The sequence below is a fragment of the Thermochaetoides thermophila genome (genome assembly GCF_000221225.1).
Source record: "Thermochaetoides thermophila DSM 1495 unplaced genomic scaffold scf7180000011816, whole genome shotgun sequence".
NCBI lineage: Eukaryota > Fungi > Ascomycota > Sordariomycetes > Sordariales > Chaetomiaceae > Thermochaetoides > Thermochaetoides thermophila.
In genome coordinates this window covers 5,818,070-5,843,181 of record NW_006383032.1, presented here as the reverse complement: position 1 = coordinate 5,843,181, position 25,112 = coordinate 5,818,070, and the positions used below count along the sequence as shown (strand labels likewise).

The following is a 25,112-nucleotide window of genomic DNA, read 5'->3' as shown; positions in this document are numbered from 1 at the left end:
GCATCAAGAAGCAAAGCCGAGCAATGGAAAGACACGGTTGTAATTCAACGGCTGCAAGCTGCTCGGCCATCGATCGTTCGGAGCGATCTTCCCCGGAACGATGGCGCATGGCCTGCGCAACCCTTGTTGGCACCCCGGAGCTCTGAGCCTTCTGCATGTGTGGGGACTTGTCAACCAATCTAGTAGTGGGCTGCCCTATCGGCAAGCGCAGAATGATGAAGGTGGCCCGTGCCCCCAACATGTCCCCAACCCTCCCCACCGGGCCGAGTCGCGTGGTCGTGCGAGCTCGATGGGTAAACCCCAGACTCCCTTCTTTCCAATCTGTCACTCCGCGAAGAGGTTGCAGATCACCCTTCATCCTCAAAAACCTGTTTATCAAGCGTCTCACCACAACCTTTGTTCTATCCCGGCTCTGTTGGCAGTGGGAGGGAGTGACCTCAAACGCATATTTTCTCATTCAATTAGCTTTTAAATCAGTTCTTTTTTGTTCCTATTGACCCGCGCGCCGCGGTAACGCCCACAAACGCACACAAGGTGTCGTTGCGCGCAAAGATTTCCCTCGTCGCGCCTCATCCTTCTCGCCCATTCTCTTTCAACTCAACCGCGCACTCTATCAACACACGTCTGCTTGAGGCTACGCTACCCCTGGCTTTTTTTTTCCTTTTCCGAGTCTTTCCCAAAGGCATAGAACTTGACAGCCATGGCGCGAACTCGAAAGCTGCCGGAGCGGCGCAACCCTCTGCTCCTCGAAAATATTCCGCCACGTAAGTACTCAAGAATAGCTGACGCTTTTTCTAGCTCGTCGCTTACCGAATATCAACAGACAGCGAGCTTGTTGCCCGTCGCAGGCTCGGGCAGACGATTCTGACCTCGCGCATGGTTCAGGCATCTGTCCCTGGCGCCGAGGTTCCCGAGTCGTCTCTCGGCGCGTTTGATTACGCGCACCTGAGGGCTCCGCTGCCAAAGGGGATCGTGTCGGGCATCTTCAAATCGTCACCCCCGAGCTATTTCCTGATGCGCCGTAGCGCGGATGGCTATGTTTCTGCGACCGGCATGTTCAAGGCAACTTTCCCATACGCAGAGCATGAGGAAGAGGAGGCCGAGCGGAGATACATCAAGTCTCTCCCTACGACAAGCCCAGAGGAAACGGCCGGAAACCTCTGGATTCCCCCGGAGCAGGCGCTGCAGCTGGCCGAAGAGTATCAGATCACTCCCTGGATTCGCGCCCTTCTCGACCCTGCCGACATCCAGCCTACCCCGAGCACCGATGGTGGTCCGCCTAAGAAGATCCAGGCTCCTCCAAAGTTTTTTTTCAATGACTCGTCACTTGCCCCGCCGACTCCTAGCACCACCACTCGTCGCACTCGTCGCTCGGCAAGTCCGGCTAAGTCAGTTACCAGCAAGCGCGCAATTGCTACCCCCAGGAGACGCAAGGTCGCGTCGTCCCAGTCGTCAGTCCTTACAGAAGCTACCATTGCTAGCACGGCAGAGTCGTCGTCACCTACGCTCGTCAATGGCGAGCTGTCCCAGGCGTCATTTGAGTTCAAAAGCTCCAAGACTGAGGAGCCGAGCGAAAGCCAAGCGCCCGTCGAGTCAGTTGAAAAGGAGGCCCAATCCAAAGAAGAGGAGCCGAAGATCAAGGTTCACGTTGACAAAGACGTCAAGGTTGATGTCGACGGCGAGGAAGTGAAGCGTACCACAGTCGAGGTGGAGGTTCCCATCTTTGGCAAAATTCCGTCTCCTGAGGATGCGGCCAAAATGGTTGCCGAGGCCAAAGCAATGGTTGAGGCTGCTGTGAAGGCCGACAGCGAGGCTGTCGCCGCTGCCGACGGCCCCGCAAGCACCAAGAGTAAGAGCAAGCGTAAGGCTGAGGATATTAGCCAAGGTAATGAGGATAAAGAGACAGAGGAAGACGCTGTTGAACCTCCTCAGGCGAAGAAAGTCAAGACAGAAGAGGAGATTCGGAAAGAGAAGATCAAAAAGCGGGCCTTCTTGGGTCTCACTGCGACCGTGGCTGTTGGCGCGCTTGGGTAAGTGACTCTTGATTGCAACGTTTCCCACAACCGTGTGCTAACACAAGACTGCAGCGCTCTGATTCCCGTCCTTACACCATATGTTATGAATGCTCTATAGTCAAATCTTGGCGTTCTCGCTCCCATTATGATTGACCAAACAGCGCCCGTCGTGGTCGAACAGCGATCGATATAGGGTACCTGGGCTCGTTCCTAATAACCGAGGCCAGGTCACCAAAATCCAGGCTCCTCGCAAGTTATTCGCACGCAAGAGGCGACTAGTTCTCTTCGATTTGCACCTGTCTTGAAATTTCGGTTTTTGTTTCTGGTTGCACATACCCCTACGAATATACCTGCTTCCTGGTCTCAAGGGGCGGAGTGGTCGGAAGCGGGACGGAAGGAAATACAATCGTTAGGGTTCTGGGATTGGTAGGACTGGGCCGTTGTTTGGACCCAATCGGATTGGTTGACATCCTCACGAGTCGGAGAGCATTGAGGCCTCAACCGTTGCTGGTCTTTCGAGCAGGATTGCTCGGTTTGTTGCCGACCACGGTCTCTCCGGCGTCTCGTGCGGACAGGGGATAGGGGATGCAGGTCTTCCTTGGGCGTGTTTTGGTGTAAGGCGTTTGTCCAGAGTTCAGATATAACCCCAAATGCGTAATGGCTTTTTCCAATCCTCCTCGATACCCGACTTCATTGATGGCACGTCAGAGTCCTGATGTCGTGGTTCTTGGTTGCACCTGGGTTAGGGTTCGGGCACGCCAGCTTGGGGACGCTCGGACCAAGTCCCTGTTGATCCATCGCACAAAAGCTTTTTTTCTGTTTTCGAAGTTTAACTTTCTTTTCTCCCCTTTCACATTTGCATAACGTTCGCAAGACTCCGTGCAAACCGTGATAGTCTTCTCGATATGAACCCCTATTTCGGCCCAGGGACCTAGAGCGCTACAGCTTGCTCCATTTTTCCTTCGTTTTGTCCTTCCCTCTTTGGGACATGTTCTCGTGACCTCTCAGGTTAAGACAAGGACCACGCAAGAGCTGCGAGGGTGAGCAGCGGGCTACGGCCGGCAATGGCCGGCTCTGGACTCGGCTCTCCCAAAACCCCCGCCGTTGGCGTACCCGCTCGACCGGATCGACAACCTCCCTAACCACCTCGAGGTTGTTGTAGCAATATCGACATTGCTCTTTGGGAGAGTCAAGTCAAGCAACAGACCAAGATGAGGCCGGCTACAAGGTCATGGAAGCCTGTTGTTCAGGCCCCACGCCGCCTGTTTTCCACGTCCCTACGCCGGCTGGACAACTACGCCTTTATTGGCCTCGGTCAGATGGTAAGCTTGAGTGACATGTACCCATTGTGTCAGAGTTAGAGGCTGACTTTTTGTCTATGATGTAGGGCTACCAAATGGCTCGGAACCTTCAGGCGAAGCTTGCTCCCAGCGACACGGTTCGTCTGTTCGACATCAATCGCGATGCAGCCGAGAAGCTGGTTGAGGAGATGAAGGCTCAGGCGGGCGGTGCTGTTGCCGAGATTTCTTCTAGTGCTGCTGAGGCTTCAAAGGATGCGGTAAGTCTCGAGGCTCGTTATCGTTCTCCCATATGGGCTCCGTGATGAGTTTGTTCAATCTATGATGGTTCTAAGTTGGGCCGGCTTGCCGGTTCTTTCTTTAAATGATTATCATATACAACTAAGCCAATCCTCTGAATTGCCCAAAGCTATACTCGTTAGCAGCATAAGCAACGAAAGCATCTCAATGAGTTAGCATGGCTAACCTTGGTGTTTAATAGGACACTGTTATTACATGTCTCCCCGAGCCACAGCACGTAAAGGCCACCTACGACGCCATCATCAAGGGTGGTCTGGTTCCCAAGTCGAGCCCACGCCTCTTCATTGATTGCTCGACTATCGACCCTACATCGTCACGGCAAGTTGCTGCTGCCATCTCTGAGGCACTCCCTAATGGTCAAGGAACATTTGTCGATGCGCCCATGTCTGGTGGCGTGGTCGGCGCAACGGCGGGCACTCTGACTTTCATGTTGGGTGCCCCCCCAGACCTCGTTAGTCGTGTTGAGCCAATCCTTCTTCGTATGGGCAAGCGTGTCCTCCATTGCGGTCCTCAAGGAGCCGGCCTCTCTGCCAAGCTCGCCAACAACTACCTGCTTGCGATTGAAAATATTGCGACAGCAGAGGCTATGAATCTGGGTGTCAAGTGGGGCCTGGATCCGAAGGTGTTGGCCAGCGTTATCAACGTCAGCACAGGAAAGTGCTGGCCAAGTGAAGTGAATAACCCCGTCCCTGGTGTTGTCGAAACTGCTCCGGCGAACAGGGACTATAAGGGTGGGTTTGGCATTGGGTTGATGCGTAAGGATCTTAGGTTGGCAATCCTTGCCGCCCAAGAAGCCGGCGCGAAGCTGCCTCTGGCTGAGAAAGCCTCTGAAGTGTATGAGGCTGCTGAGTCCGAAGAGAGGTGTAAAGGCCGTGACTTTTCCGTCATTTATCGGTGGCTTGGTGGCAAAGAGTAGGACAAATAGTGTCAACAAGAGACAACTATACATCAAGTCATCCAACCAATTGAGTCCCTAGATATATTGCTGCTTCCTTTGGTGAGGATGATCTGGGTCATTGGCTTGCGGATCGATTTCATGCGGCTCGTGGAAGACCGCAGCGGGTGTCAGCATCAGGCGAGCCAGCGGAAGCGGGACACGGATTGCCGGGGCCGCCCTACTTTGTTAAATTTTGCGGAAAGTAGAGTGAAATTCGGGGTTTTGTCATCCCTGTCACTCCTGACCCCACTCTTTTAAAGATTCCATTTTATCACAGAGAACAAGGCGTTGTCACGGGCGGACATTTGCTTATTGACGAAAATCTGTAGATGTGCCATTTCGGGTTTTCTGATCCGACGGAACAGATGTCCGCCGTTGGAGAGTTCTCTGGATGTTGTCCTGAGCCAAAGCCAGACAAAAATCCGGTCAGGTCGCGACATTTTGTGACACCCCCTGGTGTGCCACTATTCGGGATCGGGTTCTGGCACCACCCCACATCTCACCAACTTTCGGGCCATTGGATCCCTGGTCTTCAACGGATTGCGAGATGGCATGGCATTTTCAACTCCAAATCCTCCAGGAACTTTGACAGTTGCCCAGCCTTACACGTGTTGATGCATGTTGCAGCACCAAGCCGTCTGGCGTGCCAACCGTTAGTTCACCGACGAGTCACCGCAAACTTAACCGACTTCTTTAAGCCCACCCCGCGCCTGCCGCTAGCCCATATCATAGCGCTGCATGGCCCCTCCGCCATGTTTGCGGTGATGGTTCCGGAAGAGAAGGGGGGGAAGGCAACTAGGTCCCGGGAGTGGTGTCATTTCTTAGCATTGCTACGCTAACCTCATCTTATCTTTTCGCCTTCTGGCTTCAATGGGACCTCAGCGGCCTGGGCAATGGATGCCCCCATATCCGTACACACATGCACTTATTATGTACTTGCATACAAAGAGCAAGCCCCCATGGGGGGAGCACTTGAGCTCGCTTTTTTGACTTTTCCATGTTGAGATCTCTAGCCTTGTTAGGCTAAAGAGTTGGAGTTGACTTGACCTTCTACTCCCTGTCGCCTCATCGTGGACTGCTTGCCTCTGCCTAAAGCAACTCAAGCATCTCTTGACCCGTGTTTGTCTTGCCGGTCAAGCGGATGTCATATGATGAGGTTAACCATTATCACGTACCTGTAGCCCGTTTCAAAGAATCCCAACATTTGATCTGTCAGTCAACTCGGACCCTCGAGTCGATCAAGCCTTCTCGATTCCCTAGCTCCTCAGCATGGATCAGCTAGACCCTTCAGTGCTTCCTCCAGGGATTGATCCCTCTCAAGTCCCTAACGATATAGACGCGAACGACCTTGCCAGCTTCTACTACTCATGCAATGAAGTGACGCCTCTCTGCCCCGTCGAGGCAACGACGATGGGCTACTATCCGACCAGGGGGATTAATATCTTCTTTGTGATAGGTTATGCCATTGCCGCCATTGTCACACTATTCTTTGGTATCCAGAAGAAGACATGGAGTTACATGGCATTCATTGCAGCTGGGAGTGCGTTGGAGATGGCAGGTGAGTATTATTGATAATGACCACCAACAGCCCACTTAAGATATAGAGACTGACCAAATATCTTGTTCCCCTTCCAGGGTATTCTGCTCGCATCCCACTGACGGACAATCCCTGGAACAAGCATGCTTTTGAAACCCAAATTGTTGCTATCATTCTTGGCCCAACCCTCATCTGCATCTCCATCTACCTAACCCTCAAGCACATCTGTCTCTCTCTCAATCCAGCACTCTCCCGCATTCGGCCTCATCGCTACCCTTTTATCTTTGTTCCTCTGGATGTGTCCTGCTTGTTCATCCAGGCCATTGGTGGTGCCCTTGCAGCTAGTGCTGCATTAAATAACTATGAAATGGTGCAGCATGGAAACCGGTGCATCATTGCAGGCATTGTGTTGCAGGTGGTTGTGTTGATGTTCTTTGGGCTATCTGCATTGGATTACTACATTCGGGTCAGGAGATGGTAAGTATCAAACTTTCATCATTCTGACTGTAATATTATATTTAGACAAAAACACGAGATTATCATGGATTGTGACTAATATCCTTATAGGATCAAATCAGACGAGGCTCTTCCCGAAGCCCTTGAGCTTTGGAAGGATAAGCAGTTTAGGATGTTTGTGTATGCTGTTACAGGTGCCTACAGCGGAATCCTTATCAGATGTATTTATCGGTGTGTATAACCTCCATGCGCAATTGCGAACCATGGTAGAGCTGACATACCATGCAGTATCGTTGAAATGGCTGGTGGTTGGGGTAACCCAATCATGCAAGACGAACCATCATTCATTGTTCTGGAGGGATTGTAAGTGTCTTCCCCCTTTGCAGTATTTCCCTGATCATGCTAACAAGCTATCAACAGCATGGTTCTTATTGCGTGTCTCTTGCTCGCGTGCTTTCCACCTGGCATCTTGTTCCCCCAAATGGCAGCTCGCATGGCAGCTCGTCCTAGCTGGTCGTGGCTATCCAAGAGAAAGAAGGATCATCAAGTCGACATTGAGCAACAATCCCAGCCAGAACAAGGAAGCCAGAAGCATACCTTTAGCGGAGATGAGTCTGGACTTGGGGAATCACAGGCGAAAGATAACGTCTCGCCAGCTTCAATAACGATTGAGAGGGCCAACAAGGAAAAGGCTTGATTGTGATTTACAACATATGTTTTGGATTGTCAACTTAAGGTAGCAGCCATACGGTTCTGCACTTGCCTGTGTAGTACATCGCCTTGATTGATAGGAAAACTCACGACTATGTACTTCGACATCAACCTAGCTCTTGGTCTTATTGAAACATACTTTTTTTCATGATGCTCAGGCTGCTTGTATCTCCTTTGAAGCTTTTTGTTGCTTTTCTCTCGATGTGGAATTAACATTCAAACCAATATGTGTAGCTGAATTATCAACCGCCAAGATGGGTGTGTCGCAACTCTGGAAGATTCTCAAAATTTGCAAGCTTACTTGTGTTGTCGCATAATTGAAACTCTGAAGCTAAGCTTATATGAATATATTAGATGTCAATTAACCTGTTCTATGAGAGCTGTATCCCATGAAATGGTCAACTCGTATTTGAGAGTTACACCTTTGTCAAGGTGTCATCTTCCCATTACAAAACAAAGTTCAGACTATGAAACTTAGAACAGTGCTTGTTACCACAAGATGAAGAGCTTTCCCATCCAATGCCTGTGTTAGGGCATTTCCCGGTCCTCCCTTGTCTCAGGATGCGATGGGAGGACCATTCCGTCAGGTTCGGGAAAAGCCATCCTCAGCATCAGATAGAGCCCCATTCTAGCATTAGAAAAGGGCAGAGACTCCCATGACTGCCTTCAAAGTTTAACACCGTTATGGTAAGATGATCAGGAGCAGTTTCTCTGGATAGGTTTCATAAAGTTCCTTTCCTTAACTGCACTCATATGGCCATCAAGCTTTCCAGCTAGCCCACAAAGAACCATACCTACATCACCACTATCACCGGTGAACATACTGCCAGTTTGTGTGCCCTCTCACAGCTTCGAGATTCATTGAAGAGTGGAATCAACTTGGTTAAGGGTAGTTAGTTTTAACGCGCTGAACCAACTGACTTCCCAACTAGAACCGATTTCGTAACTCAATATCTTTGTTTCCGCTTTCAAAGCTCCTGACCTCGCTGCTGTATCTGGCTGAGAAAGTGTCCACTGGCTGCAACTCCCAACATGTGCAGGAGATTATGGTGGCAGCGGCGGTTGCGGGAGAATCGGCCGAATATGGCTCTGTGCGGGCCCGGAGGGCGAAACAGCTCCAGGCGCTGCTGGAAACCACTTAGCGGGCTCAGGGCCTGTTTCAAAACCGAGTAGCCATGCGCGTCTCTGCAACTCAGGCCGACTGGTGGCGGGAGGAGTCCTGGTACTGCGAGATGCTGGGCCAGTTGGAGGTCCAGATGATTGTGGCTTGGGACTTTACCTATGCCAATCGGAGTTCACGGGCCGACGTACTACTAGTATGTATGGTCTGTATTATGTATCTTGGGTCAGATTGTATGTCGGTATGAAGGATATGGGAACGGTGCTAACAGCATAAGTTTGCCGTTTTAGTCATCTTCTCAAGGCTCGCGAGGTCGGATGAATGACGTTCACGTCTGAACGAAAGGATGCTGCTACATCGGACGAATTAGGAGGGAAAAACTACGCCAGCAAATCTGTTGCTTTTGCCAGATGATGCTTTCAGCACATAGCACAGCCTTCGACTGTTACAGATTTGTACTACCTGGGCTGATTGAGCTTATTCATATAGATATGATGTTCAGGGGTTGGAACAGGACGCGACCCAGAAGAACAGGCATAATCGGCATAACAGAGATACTTTTGAGTGAATAAGGAACAGACTCTGGGAGACACAGCCCCCTAAACTCGCGAGCAGTTGCATGTCCTCAAAGAATCCTACAAAGATCCGGTGAATACCCGCAAAATTTTCTCCTTTTCCAAAACTTCAGCTTTGTTTCCCCTTCCATCAACATCTTTTCCCTGGCATTTTCGTAGCTGACGTCGATATCCTCTAACCAGATCCTTTCCAGACAGGTTTCCATTCTCCTGGCGACCAATTGCAGGCTCTGATCAATGCTCTTCCCTTCCATTTCCGGTACCTGCAAGTGGTAGTACAGACCGGTCTCTCGGCTGCTCTTTTGAATGTATTGCGTTCGTGGTTGTCGGATATCCTGGTAAAGTCGTGTCCATCTTTGTAATTTTGGGGATGTTTTCCCCTGAGCTCGCCGGTCAAGATATTCTGTCACAGCTTTTGCAATGATATATGCGCTCTCGATTGCCTGCCCAGCTCCAGCACTTTGATGAGGTAGCACAGGATGGGCCGAATCGCCTAGAAGCACAACTTTGCCATCCAGGAATGTCCAGTCCGTGATTGGGTCACGATCATTGAGAAGCCATTTGGAAGGCTTCTCGGGAAGGAGGGAAATAATCTTGTGGACCACGTTGTCAAAATCGGAAAACTCTGTCTCGACTTCTTTTCTGTCGCACGTTATGTTCCAGCTCTCCCTGAAGGCACGTGTTTCATTCTCATCCTTGCTGACAACTCCAACGAAGTTCAACAAGTTTTTATTAATAGCATAGATGACGATGTGTTTTCCAGGGCCAACCCACAAGACTGAATACGTGGGAAACGGCCATGGACTAGGGAGCTTTTCCAATGGGATAAGGCCGCGGTAGGCAACCCTCCCACTATATATTGGCACGTCGTGGACGAACTGGCTTCTGATGGGGGAGTGGATGCCATCACAAGCGATAACAAGATTTGCGGTTGCTGTTGTGTCATCTTCAAACTTTAGCCGTACCGTGTCAACGAGGTCCTGGAGACAATATCAGCTACTCAAGTTCAAGATTCTTGATCGAATCAGGCATTCTGGTCAAGCTTTACCTCAACTCCAGTGACCCTCTTTCCAACTTCAATTCTCCCTCCAGTAAGCATCCAATCCATCTTTTCATGGATTTGTCCCTCAAACAATTGAGTCATCCTCTCGAGCCCTCTTTCCACACCAGCCCATAAGACTTTCAACAGCTCACCCCTGGCAACGGCTATGCCCCTCGCTTCTCCCTGACCGTAGGTTTTCAAGATTGGTGACCGTACGGTGACAACTTCAGTGCTATCGTCCCACCGCCGAAAAGAGAACCAGACTTCGTCGCGACAGCTGTGTGTCGAAATCTCCATAAGAGCCTGCCCGAGGCCAACCCGATGTAATAGTTTTGTGGCATTGACGCCAAGGCCGAGACCTGCGCCGGTTGTGGAGGCTGTGATAGTATTTGTTTTCCTGTGGGAACTGTCTGGTGTAGAGCTGCGGGTTGTGTCAGTCCCTGGGAATGAGTTGGGGCGGCTTTGATGAGATTGCTCATAAATCGTAATTGTCAAAGGGTAAGCACCGGAGTAGAACTGTAGAAGGAAGAGGGCGGTGGAGAGGCCAGCAATGCCAGCCCCGATAATGGCTATGTGAAAGGGACTAGTGGGTAGCGTTCTTGGCTCCATCATAGTACTCAACAAATGCTGGGGGCTTCCAGAAGTCCATATGTTGGAACAAGCAGGAAGAAACTTGTTCTAAACAAAAGGATTTGACAATATATATGCCTGAGGTACAGCAAATGATGACTATCTTGTCTCTTGACCTTCGGAAAACTCTCATGATTCATGGGATCCGAGTATCATCGGGAGGAGGACAAAGACGGCAGGTACTGGAAGATCACCCAAAAATACCATTGTCTGAGTTGTAACAATGTGTTTGGGAGGTGTTTGAGATCCTGCTGATAGTATTTTCAGTGCATGCCATGGCCTCTGATCCGGATCTCGACATGCCGATCCAGCAACAGATCTGGTGGAGGTGCAAGACAGCATTGCCGTGTAGCGTAGAAAAGTAACACCACGGAACTGCATCACGGCAGTTGGCTCTATGGGGTTTTCACACTGTGGCATGTGTAAGTGTATGAATAAGAGCTCCAGATAGACCTTAGCAGTCAGGGAAGTAAAAGTACAGCAATCTGTACTAGTATTCAAACTCAAGCTGAGACATGATACGGTCACCTAATGGGATTAATATAAGGTGTAGATAAATATGTGAACCTGTGCCATGGAAAAATGCTTTCCAATTTCCCGTACTAGAATCATGAACCGGACACTTGGTAATCGGTAAAGATGGCCCCGAGTCTCGAGCCCTCGGTATCACAACAACAAGTCATATCGCAAGTTGTTAGGTTGAGTGAAGTGTGGCCGAGGAGGAAGTCCGGTCTCGGGAGCATGCAGAATCTGGTCTGCAGATATCGGCGACTTGCCGCGTAGAACGGTTACAGTATGAATTCGACTCTCAGAATGGACATATGAGAATCGGACGTTTCGCAAGATCTCGATTTGATTCAGGGGCCTTTGTTGTGTTCTTGCCGTTTTGAGAGGGCGTCACAGCGGAGATGGACAGGGTTTGGGGTTGGTAGGGTTGGTGGAGGGCTGCAGTGGAAGAGCTAGGCCATGTTTACCCGCGCCCCATGTGGCCCAAGCTCCCTCTGGGGATGGCGCCATCAAGCGCGGCCGGTCAGGTCCAGCTCACCGCCAAGAAACTCGCCGGTGTTGATCGATGCCCGACCCCTGGTGCGCTCTCAGATCAGATTCTCAGTTCTACCGCCTCATCCCGTCCATCGTTCAATCCCCCTCCAGTAGCGTAGGAACGTCATTTGTTAAGCCGTTAGCAGCGGGTAGCAACTGCTATCACCCATCTAGTGCCCGCAGGCTGCTCTCGCGCGACGCACGTGGACGATAAGGTCGTCGTCTTATTCGGACAAGCTAATACTTCTTCCTCGATTTTTCTCCCTTTCTTCCCGCGCTGCGCGTACAATAATTTACCCTCAATCTCTCCGTCTGCGATGCGGTGCTGTTTGCGCGGGATAGCACTCTGACAAAGCTTGCTCACCCCACTCTGGAACCTGTTCCAACCGCTGCTGCCCGCTTGCACTGGTTTTTGGCCACAAGTTGCGTAGGCAGGCAGGTGGAAGTGAAAGCCGGAATCTTGAAAGCTGCCGGCTTGGAAGGCGTCTAGTGAGCAAGTGAGCCAGCGAGAGAGGTACGCAGCCGCGGTGCGCCACGAAGCTGCAGTTCGGAGTTTGGTTGGAAGCCTTGGGGAACCCTTGGGCCTTAGTCGGGTCTTCCACTTGGGCTTTCAGCAGGGTGGCAGGTGCAGAGACCTTACACTTTGGACCCTCCCAGCCGTTTGTTTCGATCGCTGTCTGCCGCACGCCCGCAACCAACCCTGCCGCTGCTTCTGCAGTGTCCCGTGCGAACCGCAAAACGGCCGAGCTTTTGTCTGTTTACCTTTGTCTGCGGCAGAATCAACACTCCCCAGCCCCTCGCAAGCCGTCCCAAGCCGGGCCCTCGTCCTCATTTGCGCCCAACAGCGAGCCCAGCCAACGACTGCTCCTCTCGTCTTGCTTCCAATTCTGCCTCTGCGATCCAAGCTCTCCGCTCCCAGCTGTTCCCTCAGCCGCCCAACGAGCCCGAGACCGACTTAACCCGAGCCGTCCTGTCTCCTCTCTCCTCCCCCTCCCCTCCCCTCTACCGCTCGCGATCGCCATGCTCATAGCCGATTGAAGTGACGACCATGGTTCGTGTTACGGAGGAGCTGGCGCTCTCGCCAGAGCATGTCACTCTCTACTACGCCAGCGACCCGCTGCTGGGCCATCTACCCATCCTGATCTTCCATGGGCCCTCGACGACAGCCAACTATACGCTTAACAGCTCGCGCATACAAGTCCACATCATCAGTCCCGCCGGTTACCTGTCGTTCCCCCGCATCACAGTCTCTCCCAACTCTCCCTTCTACAGTGTCGTCTCCTACCTGCCCCGCGAGTTCCAGGGTGATGAGGTGTGCAGAGGCCTGGCCTTCGGTCTATATAAGTATTTCACCGAGCTCCCAGAAGCCGTCAAGAGCCATCTCAAGAAGATATACCCTTCCGACGGCAGCGGCCATCCCGGTTCTGCGCCTGAACTGTTCAGCGAGCAGCATGCTGCCAATATTGCCAAAGATGCCGTCCAGGCTGACAATACACTCGAGGTCATCGGGGTCCTGGAATATGCACTACGGACACAACATATCAGCCATGTGGACCTAGACCTTGTCTTGCCCCCAGGGTCCATTGTGCCACTCAACCCTGAAGACCTTGAGGAAGTGCCAGAGGATGAAGACGACATCCTAGACCCCAGCTTGCGCCAGTACTGTGGATATTCCCCCCTGGTCAAGTTGTTCGGAGAGCCTGTCTTTTTACCTACCTCAAAGCTGCGGCGAGCGCCTTCAAGACCCATTTCGCTAAACAGGACCAAGTCATTTTCTAAAAATCAGAAGGTTGACCTTCGTATGAAGATGAGCGAGCTAGTCGACACCGAAGAGCGCTACGTTCTCAAAGTCAATGAACTCGTCAACACCATCGCTAACGAGTTCCGCAAGAACGCGAAGAATCGACCCCCGAACAGCATCAGCCCTACTGAGGAGGATCTGGAGAAGCTCTTCCCGAAATCTGCGGACCGCATCTTGGAGGTAAACACGGCATTCATGCAGGAGCTTCGGCGAGTCATGGATGAGACGGAGGAGGAAGCCATCCAAGATATGGAGAATACCGGTCCCGGAGCCAGGCCGGATAGCTTATGCAAAACCAAGGACCCGACTGGTGTGCTTGCTATGGCCAAGGTGTTTTTGGAATGGTTTCCTAAGTTTGCAGACTGCTATCAGGACTACATCCGGGCCAGCCAGAACTTCCCTCAGCTACTCAACTTGTTCCTCGACAAGCAGTCTAGCTTCCGCCAGCGAGTAGCCCATACGGGCGAACAGACCATTCGGTCATTGTTGATCGAGCCGGTCCAGCGGCTGCCCCGGTATAACCTTCTTATCGACCAAATCATCTCCTGCCTACCCATCACTCATCCAGCCCTCCAGCTTCTTCTCAAAGCCAGAGACATCATTACCAATATCTGCTCCATGGACGAGCCGCTTCCGGATGAGCCGCATGTCAACAATCGACTTCGTGCGATAATTGAGGGATGGCCTGTGGATATTGAGCCACAGGGTCGCCTAGTTGTTGCTGTCGACTTTCTGGAGCTCTCGCCGCCCTATGTGCCCGTATCACAAAACAGCCATCACTTGTCAGACCGCCCGGGTATTCTTTTGGTCTTTTCTGACTGCGTCGTCCTAGTCCAAAAGAAAGGAAACACGGGAATTACTGGCCGAGACCTTCTCCGCGAAGTTGAAAGGCCATCCGCGGCGGGCCTGCTGGCATCGATGACCAATGCGGCCAGTGGACAGGGGAACTTTGAGTTTATGTTCATAGGCTGGCACAACCTTGCCGATGTCAGATTCACTGAATCTTCTGACGGCCGCTTAATATGGATGACATCGACTCAGGAGATGAAGGGTGGCCCAAGCGGCGAGCCCCCAACCGGAAAGGCCCCTACGTCCCGGTGCTTCTTGTTGCAAGACATCTACGAGGGAAGAGCCAACAAGTTTGCGGAGGATATTGTGAAGGCTCGCATCTGCGGGCGTTTCTCTGAGAAGGAGCGGGAAGAGCCTACCTGGACCCTTCGCTCCGTGAAGATGCTCGATAACACTTTTGGCCTACACGCCGCCGTCTTTCAAGAAGGTGCCCAGCAATTGATTGAGGGTCGCCGGGAGCCAGCTGCCATTCGCATTGTCGTTGACACCGACAAAGGAAGCAAGGGTGCTCCTGTAGGTCATTATGGTGTAGAAATTGTGGCCGAGGTCAGAACAGGCGACCTGCGGAGAATACAGATGAACACGATGGGTTTGAACGGCAAGAGGTTCGTTGATGACGTGGCGCTGGAGGACTTCCTTCCTACCCTCGCTCGACGAATCATCCAACTCCTTAACACACAGTGCGGCGTTACAAACCCTACCCTGGTTCCTGCTCTGGTTTCGTACTATACCAAGATCCTGCGCGCCATCACGGTTACAGCCAAAGTCGAAGAGGAAAAAAGCAGTCGGTCGTTTCTTTCTTCTTCGCCCGTCAAGCTGCTTTCTAACTTCCTGGGCGGCAACAACAGCGCGTCATCTAGCACCACCACACTCGACAACATGGGCATCAATGGCTCGAGACACAAGAGGGCCCGTTCCAATAGCACTAGGGACGTGGTTGTGGTTTCTGGGCCAGTTAGGGATAGGGATATCCTTGTCCCTCGCGTCACTTTTGAAGAGGATGAGCCGCCGGAGAACCCCCTCGTTCGACTTGAGCAGACCTTCACTGGTTATGTGGCCAACATGCAAGCCCGTAAGGGCTACTTCGTGGCTCGGACCTTGCTCAACAGAAACATGGCGGATGAACTCGCTGTCAATGACCTCTATAATCGCCTGATCGAATATCCGTTCGACCTGGAGGCCGCGTCGGAAGTTGGAACAGACGTCATTTTCGCGGCATTTGAGAAATTCATCCGCATTGCTTGGCGCGAGCAAATAGGTCCGGTTATCACGAAGGAAGCTCTCGACGCGCTTCAGATACGCGCGTCTAAGAAGGTCCCGGGCGAGTTCTCGGACTTTGTCCGCTTTATTTTCAGTGATATGGCCCCGCAAAACCGACGCGCTTTCACAGCTCTCGTAAAGCTCCTTGCTGACCTCTTGGAAGGTTGCAGCAACGACGGCGATAGAGGAGCGTTGACCCTAGCTTTTGCAGAGCTCCTGGTCGAGGATGGAACTGCGCCGAACTATATCAACCTGCTTGACCTCTTGGTTGAGGATTGCGAGCGTATCTTCGACTACACCGATCCCACAACCCTCTTGCTGCAGACTTACGAGGCTTTGATGGCAAACCAGAAGGGTTCCAAATCTGCCACAGGGTCGGTAAGCTCAAATACTTCTTCTCTTCGGAGAAAGTTTGGTTGGGACTCGTTATTGCGTCAAAACAGCAAGGGAGATTCCGATCGCCCCTCAGTGTGGCGCACCCTTAGCAAGCACCACAAAACTTCCTCTGCCGATAACAGTCTCTCGAAGGGCAGCAGACCAAAGTCGATAGATTTGGGCCCGAACTTTACATTACCAAACCGACTTCGCCGCCCGAATTCTCGCGATCGTCCCCCAGTTGTCGGTGCCTTCGATGACATCATACACAGGCCCACGAGTTCCTATAAACTCGAAACAATTGACGAACCTGATGCTACACCGATTTTTGAACGGAGGCCCTTCAGGAGGAAGAGGCGCAGCTCACTGTCTGATCTCAGGTCCCTCATGGAAAACGCCAGTCTCGAAGATGTGCCAACTCTCCCTCTGCGATTAAACAGGCAGCGCACACCGGAGAAGGCGGCACGCACTCCGTCCCCTACCAAAGTTACCATCAGCCCTCAAGCACAGGTACAGATCATACGATCGTCTTCGTCGCGGCAGAAGGAGAATGGTGACTCCCAGCAGGAGACTACCGACTCTTCGGACACCGAACAGGGATCTCTTTCAAGGACACGTGCTAAGACCATCACAATCTCCCAGATTCCAACGCTCAAGCCCGTAACCCGCCTACCTGTCCCGTCCTCGCCCGAGTCACCTACTCGGCCTTCCAGCAGTACCAGCAAACTTTCTAGCGGTAGCCAGAGAGTCCGGCTGCAGACCACCCAAAAGCTGCGCGAACGGCTTCAGACCGAAAAGAAAATCGTCGAGGAAGTGGATTCCTCCTTCAAGTCTGAGCTATCGCGCATCTCAGAGGACATGTCGCGAGTGAGCGCGTCCATACCGCGGACGCCAACTGTCGATTTGCGCAAGCTACAGGCTGCAGTCCAGGCTCTCGAAGAGCGCGTCCCGCAAGTGCTCCAGGAGCTGCAGGAGCGACATGCGGATATGCAGCGCGACATGGAGGCTACCCTGAAGGCGACCGAGGCCAAAGTCAAGGCGATCGATCAGCTCTATAAGGAAGCCACGGCAGAGAACGAGCTGCTATATGAGAAGTTTAACTCGGAGCTGAGCAAGATCGTCAAGGCGCTCAAGGGCAAGGGTAGAGAGGATAAGGAAGAACTGGTGCAAATGGTGAAAGAGGCCAGTGATGAGGCGGCTAAGCTGAAAAAGGAGAATGCTCGGCTCAAAAGGGAGATGGCGAGCCTGAGGAATTTGCTGAAAGGCGCTACAACTGGGGAGGGAAGCTAGTCGCTTCCTTCTTGGATGCCAAAGCTTAGGAGGTGAGGGTGAGATGAGCGGGTGATTTCGATTTCCGTGGTCTCAGGGTTTGTTGTGGCCGAAAAGGCCTGGCGTTAGGTGGTGGGCATTGATGGTTGTGTTTGGGGTTGTCGGGATATTGGGTGTTGGGTTTTAAATGTGTTCTATTGTTAAAGGAATTGGTGGATTGATATTTACTGGAGGCGTTTCCAAATGTTCATGTTGATGTGTTTGGTACTGTATGCAAACAGGAATGCATATAGCAAGGAAGTTACAGTTACCTACTGGGAATGGCATCTCCAAGCCTGGATGGGGTTGAGTTGTCTTCCTGTGTTAGAAGTGCAAGAATGGGTTGAGACAGCTTAAGGTTTTGAGTTCTGGCCACCTTTGGCAGACTCTTCTCGTATTTTGTTCCACACGTCTTTCGCCTTGCCCTCTTCAATCCAACATTCGAAGAAGAGCGGTCCGGCTTCGACCGTCCGGATTGGCCGTGCACTAACGCCGCCAAGGTCTGCTCCAGGGGTGGGTTTTGCCCGTGATGCAGGCTGGAGGTTGGGCTCAGAAGGTATCCAGGGCTGGGGATGCTGTTGATGATGTTAACACAAGAGCCACTAACACTGGGCAGAAAAGGGTAGAATTCATACCCCTATCGGCGCTCGCCCCTCCTGATCCATCTCGATCGCAACAGTGAAGGTACAGCCCTCCGGCAGCGGCGGCATTTTCTCTGCCGTGCTCGCCATTCTCCGTAACGCCCCCCGAAGCTGCTCGTCCAGATCAGGCCAGTGTATTTTTGTCCACTCGATAGGTTCCTTCGGATATTCTGGCTTATTTCCCTTACCCTCGTCGTCACCCTCGCTGTCTTCTCCTTTTCCATCGCCATTTTCACCTTTGTGCTCGCTTTCCCCTTTCTTTTCTTCATTCTTATCTCCCTCGTCTTCGTCCCTCTCCGGGTACTCATCAAGGATGGCATCACGCACATGCTCCTCCTTGGATACCCTTTCCATAGCATAGCCAAACTCTTCCATGGCATGGGAAGTGTGAGCCGCGGTTGATTTGGCAGCCGGCCAAGCCGGAAAGTGAGAGGTGTCGAACAGCCAGCGTTCGAGGACAGAACCTTGGGGGATGGTGAGCTCATCTTGTTGTTGTTGCAAGGGGCGCGTGGCGACCGAGGACTTCGGCTTCTGAGAGTCCCCTGTCGCTGTTGTAGGGGGGATGTTGGGCTGGGGTATGGTGATGGGTTTGTCGAGAGGGGAGTGGATGACGACTGCCACGCGGGAGACGTGTCCTGTGGACAGCTGGGCCAAGACGGCCTCGACGGCGTCTTTGACCCAGGCGCAGACCTTGGGATGGCGGTTTTGGTGGACGGGGAGGTTGAAAGCTTTCGTGGAGAGGAAGGTAGCTGGGGGATAAATGTTGCGGTAGAAGAGGATGTTGTGGATGGCGACGGTTAGGAAATCACTGAAGGAGGAGAAGAGAATGTGGGTTTTTTCGATGGGGAAGTATAAGCCAACAGGCTCGTTGTCCCATTCTGCGTCCTCGGCATACTCGGCATCTTCCTCCATCTCCTCTTTTGGATTGTCCTCGTCGTCTGGACCGAAAAGGCGCCCTGTTCGTCTCAGACGTTCTAGGGCTTCTTGATGAAATGGTTTCTCTTGCTGCTCATCTTCAACTTCAATTGGGTCTGGGACCGGGGCTGGGACTGGGGCTGGGATTGGATGCTGTGAAGGGGGAGCAGGATCCAGGGAAGGCATTACGACAAAGGGCCCAGCTCGACTGGTATTTCATAAGCTGTGAAAGCCAATCTGAGTCAGCCAACGTTTTGGCATGGAAATATGGAAATTACCCAAACGTTGAAGCAACCAGGAAGAGCCCTGTGATGGAATGTGTGATATGGGAGCACTTGTGTGACCCGTGCCCCAGTCAGAAGGAGGATCGCGGGGTCCTCTTAGCGACGCGCCACCCCAGCAGCCGCGACGCCAAAACATGTGACCCAATTAACTGGGCTTCTCTACACTAAATGTGGAGCGAATTAGAACGATTGGCTGTGAAGAGGGGTATTTTTTGTCGCCACCTACCCCGCAATGCACCACTTCCTCGCCCACTGACCCAGGGGCTTCACAGCGCGACCTGCGATGGGGGAGCAGTTCTGCGCTCCACTCTCTGCTGTTGACCAGCAAGCTAAACGATTCCCCCACATAATCTCTGGGCACCCACACCACCGCCATTTAACATCCCGCTCTTTTCCTTTGCAGGCGGCAGTGCCCGACAAAAGCAAGCCCCGTTGGCTCAGGAAAACAGCTGTTTTGAAGCCCCCGAAGTCAACATTCGGCAGAGTATATCCGATTGACCATCGGCCAGCGCCCACTCTTTGCCAACTAGGCAGAGCCTAAAGGCTGAGACCGGCTCAGACCAGACATATACGACACTCGAAGCAATTTCCAGGCATATTCGTTAGCGACCAGCTGTGAAAATGGATGAGCACCTGGCCCGGCTCCTCGCCAACACACAGGACAAGAATGAGGGTCCTCGCAAGCAGGCCGAACTCGACCTGTTGCATGCCCAGACAAACCCCGAGTTCCCGCTGTCACTGGCTCGCATCGGCTCGCATACCGCTGCCCCTGTCGAGATCAGGCAGTCTGCCCTGAGCTACCTTCGGAATTTCATCGAGAAGAACTGGAGCCCCGATGGCGACCACGCGCCGCACATCCACATCCCGGACTCGACCAAAGAAGAGCTGCGTAACATCATTCTGGAGCTCGTCCTGAGCCCCGAGGATGAGCGCAAGGTCAAGGTTGCTGCCAGGTGAGACTTCCCCTTCTCCCTAGATTGACAAATCTGGGAACGTTTGGCAATGGACTGATCGACTCACCTGCTCCTACGACAGCGTTGTTGTGTCCAAGATCGCCTCGTCCGACTTTCCGGACCAGTGGCCGGCTCTTCTGCCGTCTGTCTTGGGCGTCATGCCCAGCGGTGCGGACCCCCAGCTCCATGGTGCTCTGCGTATTCTCCAGGACATTGTCGAGGAGAGCTTGACCGACGAGCAGTTCTTTGGGGCGGCCCGGGATATAATTAAGGCGTGCTATGATGTGGCCCTGAACGAGAACCGCAAGGCTCAACACCGTAGTTTGGCTGTTCAAGTCTTCCGGAGTTGCTTCGACCTCATGGACATTGTCAAGGATGACCACAAGAAGGAGGTCAAGGCCTTTGCTGAGCAGGTTCTCAGCGGGTGGCTGCCCTTCTTGGAGCAGGTGATCAAATCTCCCCTCCCTCCTCTTGATGACTCGGGCTCTCAGCCGCAGAGTTGGTACGGCCCGGTTGCCCTGAAGGTGCAGGTGGTCAAGACTTTGATCAAGATCAGAAGCGTCTTCAAGTCCCTTCTGCTTCCTCGGACCCCTGTTTTCTTCACAGCCGTCTGGGAGGAGCTCTTGAGGTTGGCGCCAGCTTACCAGGCTCTTTTTATCGACTCCGATGCCCAGAGCCGACTGGAGGATGCCGATGGTCTGCCCTTCACTCTAGACTTCCTGGTCCTCGATCTCCTCGATTTCCTCAACCAGTGCATGCGGGCTCCTCCTGTCCAGAAGCAGTTGGATGCTGAGATTGCTGCTCGTGGTGGCGCCGTTCATGATACCCCTTGGGTCCTGGATCTCATGAAGCTTCTCGTTGCCTACTCCCAGATTACCCAGGAGGAAGAAGGGCTGTGGGATATTGACGTGTCGCTATTCCTTGCCGAGGAGACTTCTGTGTCCTCAAACTACACCGCCAGGACCGCATGCGGCGATTTGCTGATTAAGCTTGCGGAGTGGCTTGACTCCCGAGCGCTGGAGGGCCTCTATGCTTATACCAAGGCCCTCTTCACGGGCCAGGACTCCAGCTGGCAGAAGCAGGAAGCCGCCCTCTACCTTTTCAATGTTGTCCTGAATGACTTCCAGGACACCGATAAGCAGGTTCCGGAGCAGCTCCTCAGTGCTTACCTGGAATTGGTCAACTATGCTATCAACAGGCCTAAGGATCCAATGCTGCGCGCTCGCGGTTACCTCGTTGCTGGAAATCTCTCTCAACATTTGAAGGCGACTCTCCCTCTGTTCGATGGCGTTCTCAATGCCCTTACCAGCGACGCGAACGAGCTTGTCCGTGTCTCTTGCATTAAGGCCGTCGAAGGCTTTGTCAACGGCGGCATCCCCCTTGAGCGCCAGTCTGCAGTCATCTTGGCCATCCAGCATTTCTTGGAGACCAAGGATCTCAGCGACCTCGATGATGCCGATGACCTCCTTGTCACTATCCTGGAGACTCTCCGTGCTGCCATCAACATGGATATGACGGTCGCCATCCAACCGGATAGCAAGGCCCTCGACCTCATGTTCTTGGTTGCTAAGCATGGCGCTTCCAGCTTCCACGTCACTCTCATTGTTTGCGAGACATTCGAGGATATCGCTAGCACATTCGAGGAGAGGAAGGACCCTGCTCTGTATACTGCCCTCTGTACCAAGGTCTTGCCCTCGATTACTGGCACCTTTGATGTTGCGAACATGACCCAGGATAGCCCGCTGGTTATGGTAGGACTTTTACTCCGTTTCGTAATGACCATTTCTTGTGCTGACTTGTTGTAGCTGGCTGTCGACCTCCTAGCCCTCCTCGTCAAGTACGGTACCGAGCCTCTCCCTCAGGGCTTCGTTGCTGGAATCCTCCCCAAGCTCAACCATCTCCTGATGAACTCGACCGAGGGAGAGATTCTGCGCCCTGGTGCCGAGGCTGTCAAGTTCATGCTCATGCATGATCATCAGCAGGTGTTCAGCTGGACCGATGAGAACGGCCGGTCCGGTCTGGAGGTCTGCCTGCGCATTATCGACCGTCTGCTCACCCAGGGTATCGAGGACAATGCTGCCTCGGAGGTTGGTGGTGTCGCTGCTGAGCTGGTTGAAAAGGCTGGCCATGAGAGGCTCGGTCCTTTCCTTCCCCAGCTTCTCCAGGCTGTTGCTACCCGTCTGGACAGCGCCCAAGCTGCTCCTTTCATCCAGTCCCTCATCCTTGTCTTCGCTCGCCTTTCCCTGGTCGGCGCTCAGGATGTGATCAATTTCCTTAGCGATATCCAGATTAATGGCCAAGTTGGTCTCCAGGTTGTGCTGGCCAAGTGGTTGGAGAATTCGGTCAACTTTGCTGGCTATGATGAGATCAGGCAGAAGTAAGTATTCACGGTGGTCGTCTTGCAGCATACAGTTAGCTAACCTCAGCTAGCGTCATTGCGCTGTCCAAGATCTACTCCCTCAACGACAACCGTGTCGCTCAAACCATGGTTAAGGGTGACCTGATCGTGAACAACAGCGACAGGATCATGACCAGGTCTAGAGCCAAGCTCAGTATGTCTCTCCTGTCCTAAATTCCCACAAGTACTGCCGGCTAACCGACCCCAGACCCCGATCAGTACACAATTATTCCCGCCCCTCTCAAGATCCTCAAGGTCCTCATCGAAGAGCTCCTTTCTGCCTCTGGCGCCGGTGCTGCTCCCAACATGCCCGCCGCGGCAACCAGCAATCTCGCCGACGACGACGAAGATGAGGACGACGAGGGCTGGGAGGACGAGCCCGATGACACCCTAGACCTAGCACTGGGTGGCACCAAGCAGGAGCTGATGAACTGGGCTGAAGGTGGCAGCTCGCGCCAGCGCGACGACGAGACGCAGGCGTACCTGTCTGATTTCTTTATCCGCGCCGCGAGGGAGAATGTCGCTGGATTTCAGCATTGGTTTAACATGCTAACGCCAGATGAGCAGAATAAGCTGCATCAGTTGGCCGCGCAATAAGGGGGTGAGATATGGTTGTTGTATTGGATTGGATTGGATTTGGGGAAGGGGTACAGGGCGTTTATTGATACCACTACGCATGATCAGTGGTGTTGGTGACAGCTGCTTGACCTCTAATACTTTTTGCGGGGGGAGGGGGGGTTGCATGTGTGGCCTGTGTTGCCTGACGAGTGTTTTCAATTGTACGGACAAGAGGAGCATGACATTAAGGGTGGCATGCTGATTAGTTGATATCCCTACAAACATTGCAATCATGAACCAGATATAAATATCCGATCATATCTTCGGCACACGATGTTATGATTATCAACTATGTTTTGCATTTTTCTTCCCTTGAACTCCTTGACTGCCATTCTCCCAAGCCCCTCATTCTCATTACGGCGTTACTTCATGATTCTCGTGAAACACTAGGCATTTTGCACACTCCTGCTAGCACTGCCTACATTCTTCCCCTTCGACACCGCCGACCTCATTCAGATGATGTCCCCCCCAAACCCTCCAAACCCATAACCACTCCCCCCATATGCTCCTCCCCCCCTCCCCCCCGGTCTCCCCCCTCCAACCCGCGGCTGTCCCCCCGGCCCAAGAGGGTCCCATCTCGCCCCAGGCGGCACCTGCCCCCCAAACGGATCCTCCACTCCTCCAGTCGCCCCAGGCCCCCTGGGTCCCCCAAACAGGGGGTCATCAAACGTGGGGTGCATCCCTCCCCCTCCCCTAGTCCCCGCTCCGGGACGGGCTAAACCCGCAGGTCCGATACCAAATTCTCCCGTAAAAGACCCCCTAATAGGGTCATTTGGTCCAAGGCCTGCGGGGTAGAGATCATCGTGACCTAGATTTCCGAACCCGGGACCGAAACCTGGTTGACTACCCGGGACGGGGCTTCGAGGAGGGCGATTGACTTCGTATTCGTCTTCGAAGTCCGGAGGGGGAAAGTCGGCGGCTGGGATAGGGCGCGAGGGAGGAGCTGCCAGGGGGTCGGGAGCTGGGTAAGGGTTTGGTGCGGCTGGTGGGGGGAGGTGAGCGGGGATTTGGGGACGGGGGTGTTGGGGCGGTTGGATGGGAGGACGAGAGGATGAGGAGCCGGAGGGGAGGGGCTCTTCGGTGTAGCCTTCTTTGTGGAGGCCGGGGAGTAGGCGCTGGATGAGGGAGACTTTTAGGAGGGTTGAGAGGTCTGTTCAAGAAGTTAGCTTTGATTTATGAAGGAACATGCAGGATTGGAAACATACCCTTGATGCGCTCGTCGGAGATAAAGACATTCTTAAGTTTGGAAGGAAGATCGCTCCGGTCCTCAGTACCTTCAGATGTCATGGTAATGCGGACAGGGAGAGCGGAGGAAGAGATGTAATCGCGAGCGGTAATGTCGAAATGGGCAATGCGTTCGTCGCCGATGGCCAGGCCGCGGATGTCAATCTTACTACCCATGCGGTCGATGTGGATGACAAACTGCATTGAGGATTGCGTGTGAGCATAAACAAAGCTATGTGAGCTCAGGGACTTGTTCCACTGTGCGGGAAGACGAGGAGCGAGGCGTTGACATTCTGCTTCTGTCGAGATGTCAGTCCATCTTCCTTGGTCCTAGGCCTTTAATGTGACATACCGATCTTCTGATCTTCGCTAAAGCCCAACAAGCGAAAGCCCAGATTGAACAGGCAGGCGTGAACGAAGAGCGAGATGCAGTCAAGCGAACTACTCAAGTCTGATGTGGTGTCGTCTTTCTCATGCGTTGGCAAGGCGTTCGCCATGCTTTCCAGCACAGCAGCTGGGGCAAGCGGATCGGGGGCCATAGTTGCTTAGCTTCTGGCTGACTGGCTCCTGGGGGATAATAGTCATTAAATGCAGCACCGAATTGATTTATAGAAAAGTTGCTTCCAGTTTTATAGAAAGTTGGATGTAAGGGCAATGTTGCTGAGCTAGGAAGCTCAGGCGGGGCAAGCTCTTACGCAATGGCGATGGCAACTTGCCGGCAGCTGTCGGCATTTCAGCCCTACGGTGGGGCGGTTGCAGGAGTTAGTGGGCGCAAGACCCACTTCTGGAAGCCTTCCAGGGTCCTGATGACGGGATCATCGCAC

The 25,112-nt window shown here is 53.0% G+C and overlaps 7 protein-coding genes across 7 annotated transcripts; 5 read left to right on the top strand and 2 right to left on the bottom strand.

The window, feature by feature from the left end:
• Positions 1-700: 700 nt before the first annotated feature.
• CTHT_0036900 (putative transcription factor) lies at positions 701-2,133 on the top strand (the record flags this gene model as incomplete). Its single annotated transcript, XM_006694053.1, has 3 exons — positions 701-764; positions 824-2,030; positions 2,088-2,133. 3 exons carry the CDS (start codon positions 701-703, stop codon positions 2,131-2,133), a joined length of 1,317 nt encoding a protein of 438 aa, XP_006694116.1.
• A 1,093-nt stretch (positions 2,134-3,226) lies between these two features.
• On the top strand, positions 3,227-4,529 carry CTHT_0036890 (3-hydroxyisobutyrate dehydrogenase-like protein; the record flags this gene model as incomplete). The annotated part of the gene is made up of 3 exons (XM_006694052.1): positions 3,227-3,337; positions 3,403-3,573; positions 3,795-4,529. 3 exons carry the CDS (start codon positions 3,227-3,229, stop codon positions 4,527-4,529), a joined length of 1,017 nt encoding a protein of 338 aa, XP_006694115.1.
• Positions 4,530-5,819: 1,290 nt separating this feature from the next.
• On the top strand, positions 5,820-7,240 carry CTHT_0036880 (uncharacterized protein; the record flags this gene model as incomplete). Its single annotated transcript, XM_006694051.1, has 5 exons — positions 5,820-6,108; positions 6,186-6,564; positions 6,655-6,774; positions 6,832-6,906; positions 6,964-7,240. The coding sequence occupies 5 exons, from the start codon at positions 5,820-5,822 to the stop codon at positions 7,238-7,240; spliced, it is 1,140 nt and encodes a 379-aa protein (XP_006694114.1).
• Positions 7,241-12,710: 5,470 nt separating this feature from the next.
• On the top strand, positions 12,711-17,237 carry CTHT_0036870 (putative rho guanyl-nucleotide exchange factor; the record flags this gene model as incomplete). The annotated part of the gene is made up of 1 exon (XM_006694050.1): positions 12,711-17,237. The coding sequence occupies one exon, from the start codon at positions 12,711-12,713 to the stop codon at positions 17,235-17,237; it is 4,527 nt and encodes a 1,508-aa protein (XP_006694113.1).
• A 371-nt stretch (positions 17,238-17,608) lies between these two features.
• Positions 17,609-18,997, bottom strand: CTHT_0036860 (uncharacterized protein; the record flags this gene model as incomplete). Its single annotated transcript, XM_006694049.1, has 2 exons — positions 17,609-17,830; positions 17,891-18,997. The coding sequence occupies 2 exons, from the start codon at positions 18,995-18,997 to the stop codon at positions 17,609-17,611; spliced, it is 1,329 nt and encodes a 442-aa protein (XP_006694112.1).
• A 719-nt stretch (positions 18,998-19,716) lies between these two features.
• On the top strand, positions 19,717-23,043 carry CTHT_0036850 (uncharacterized protein; the record flags this gene model as incomplete). The annotated part of the gene is made up of 5 exons (XM_006694048.1): positions 19,717-20,048; positions 20,131-21,799; positions 21,854-22,425; positions 22,479-22,600; positions 22,655-23,043. The coding sequence occupies 5 exons, from the start codon at positions 19,717-19,719 to the stop codon at positions 23,041-23,043; spliced, it is 3,084 nt and encodes a 1,027-aa protein (XP_006694111.1).
• Positions 23,044-23,516: 473 nt separating this feature from the next.
• CTHT_0036840 (uncharacterized protein) lies at positions 23,517-24,827 on the bottom strand (the record flags this gene model as incomplete). The annotated part of the gene is made up of 3 exons (XM_006694047.1): positions 23,517-24,214; positions 24,270-24,581; positions 24,641-24,827. 3 exons carry the CDS (start codon positions 24,825-24,827, stop codon positions 23,517-23,519), a joined length of 1,197 nt encoding a protein of 398 aa, XP_006694110.1.
• Between the last annotated feature and the right edge of the window lie 285 nt (positions 24,828-25,112).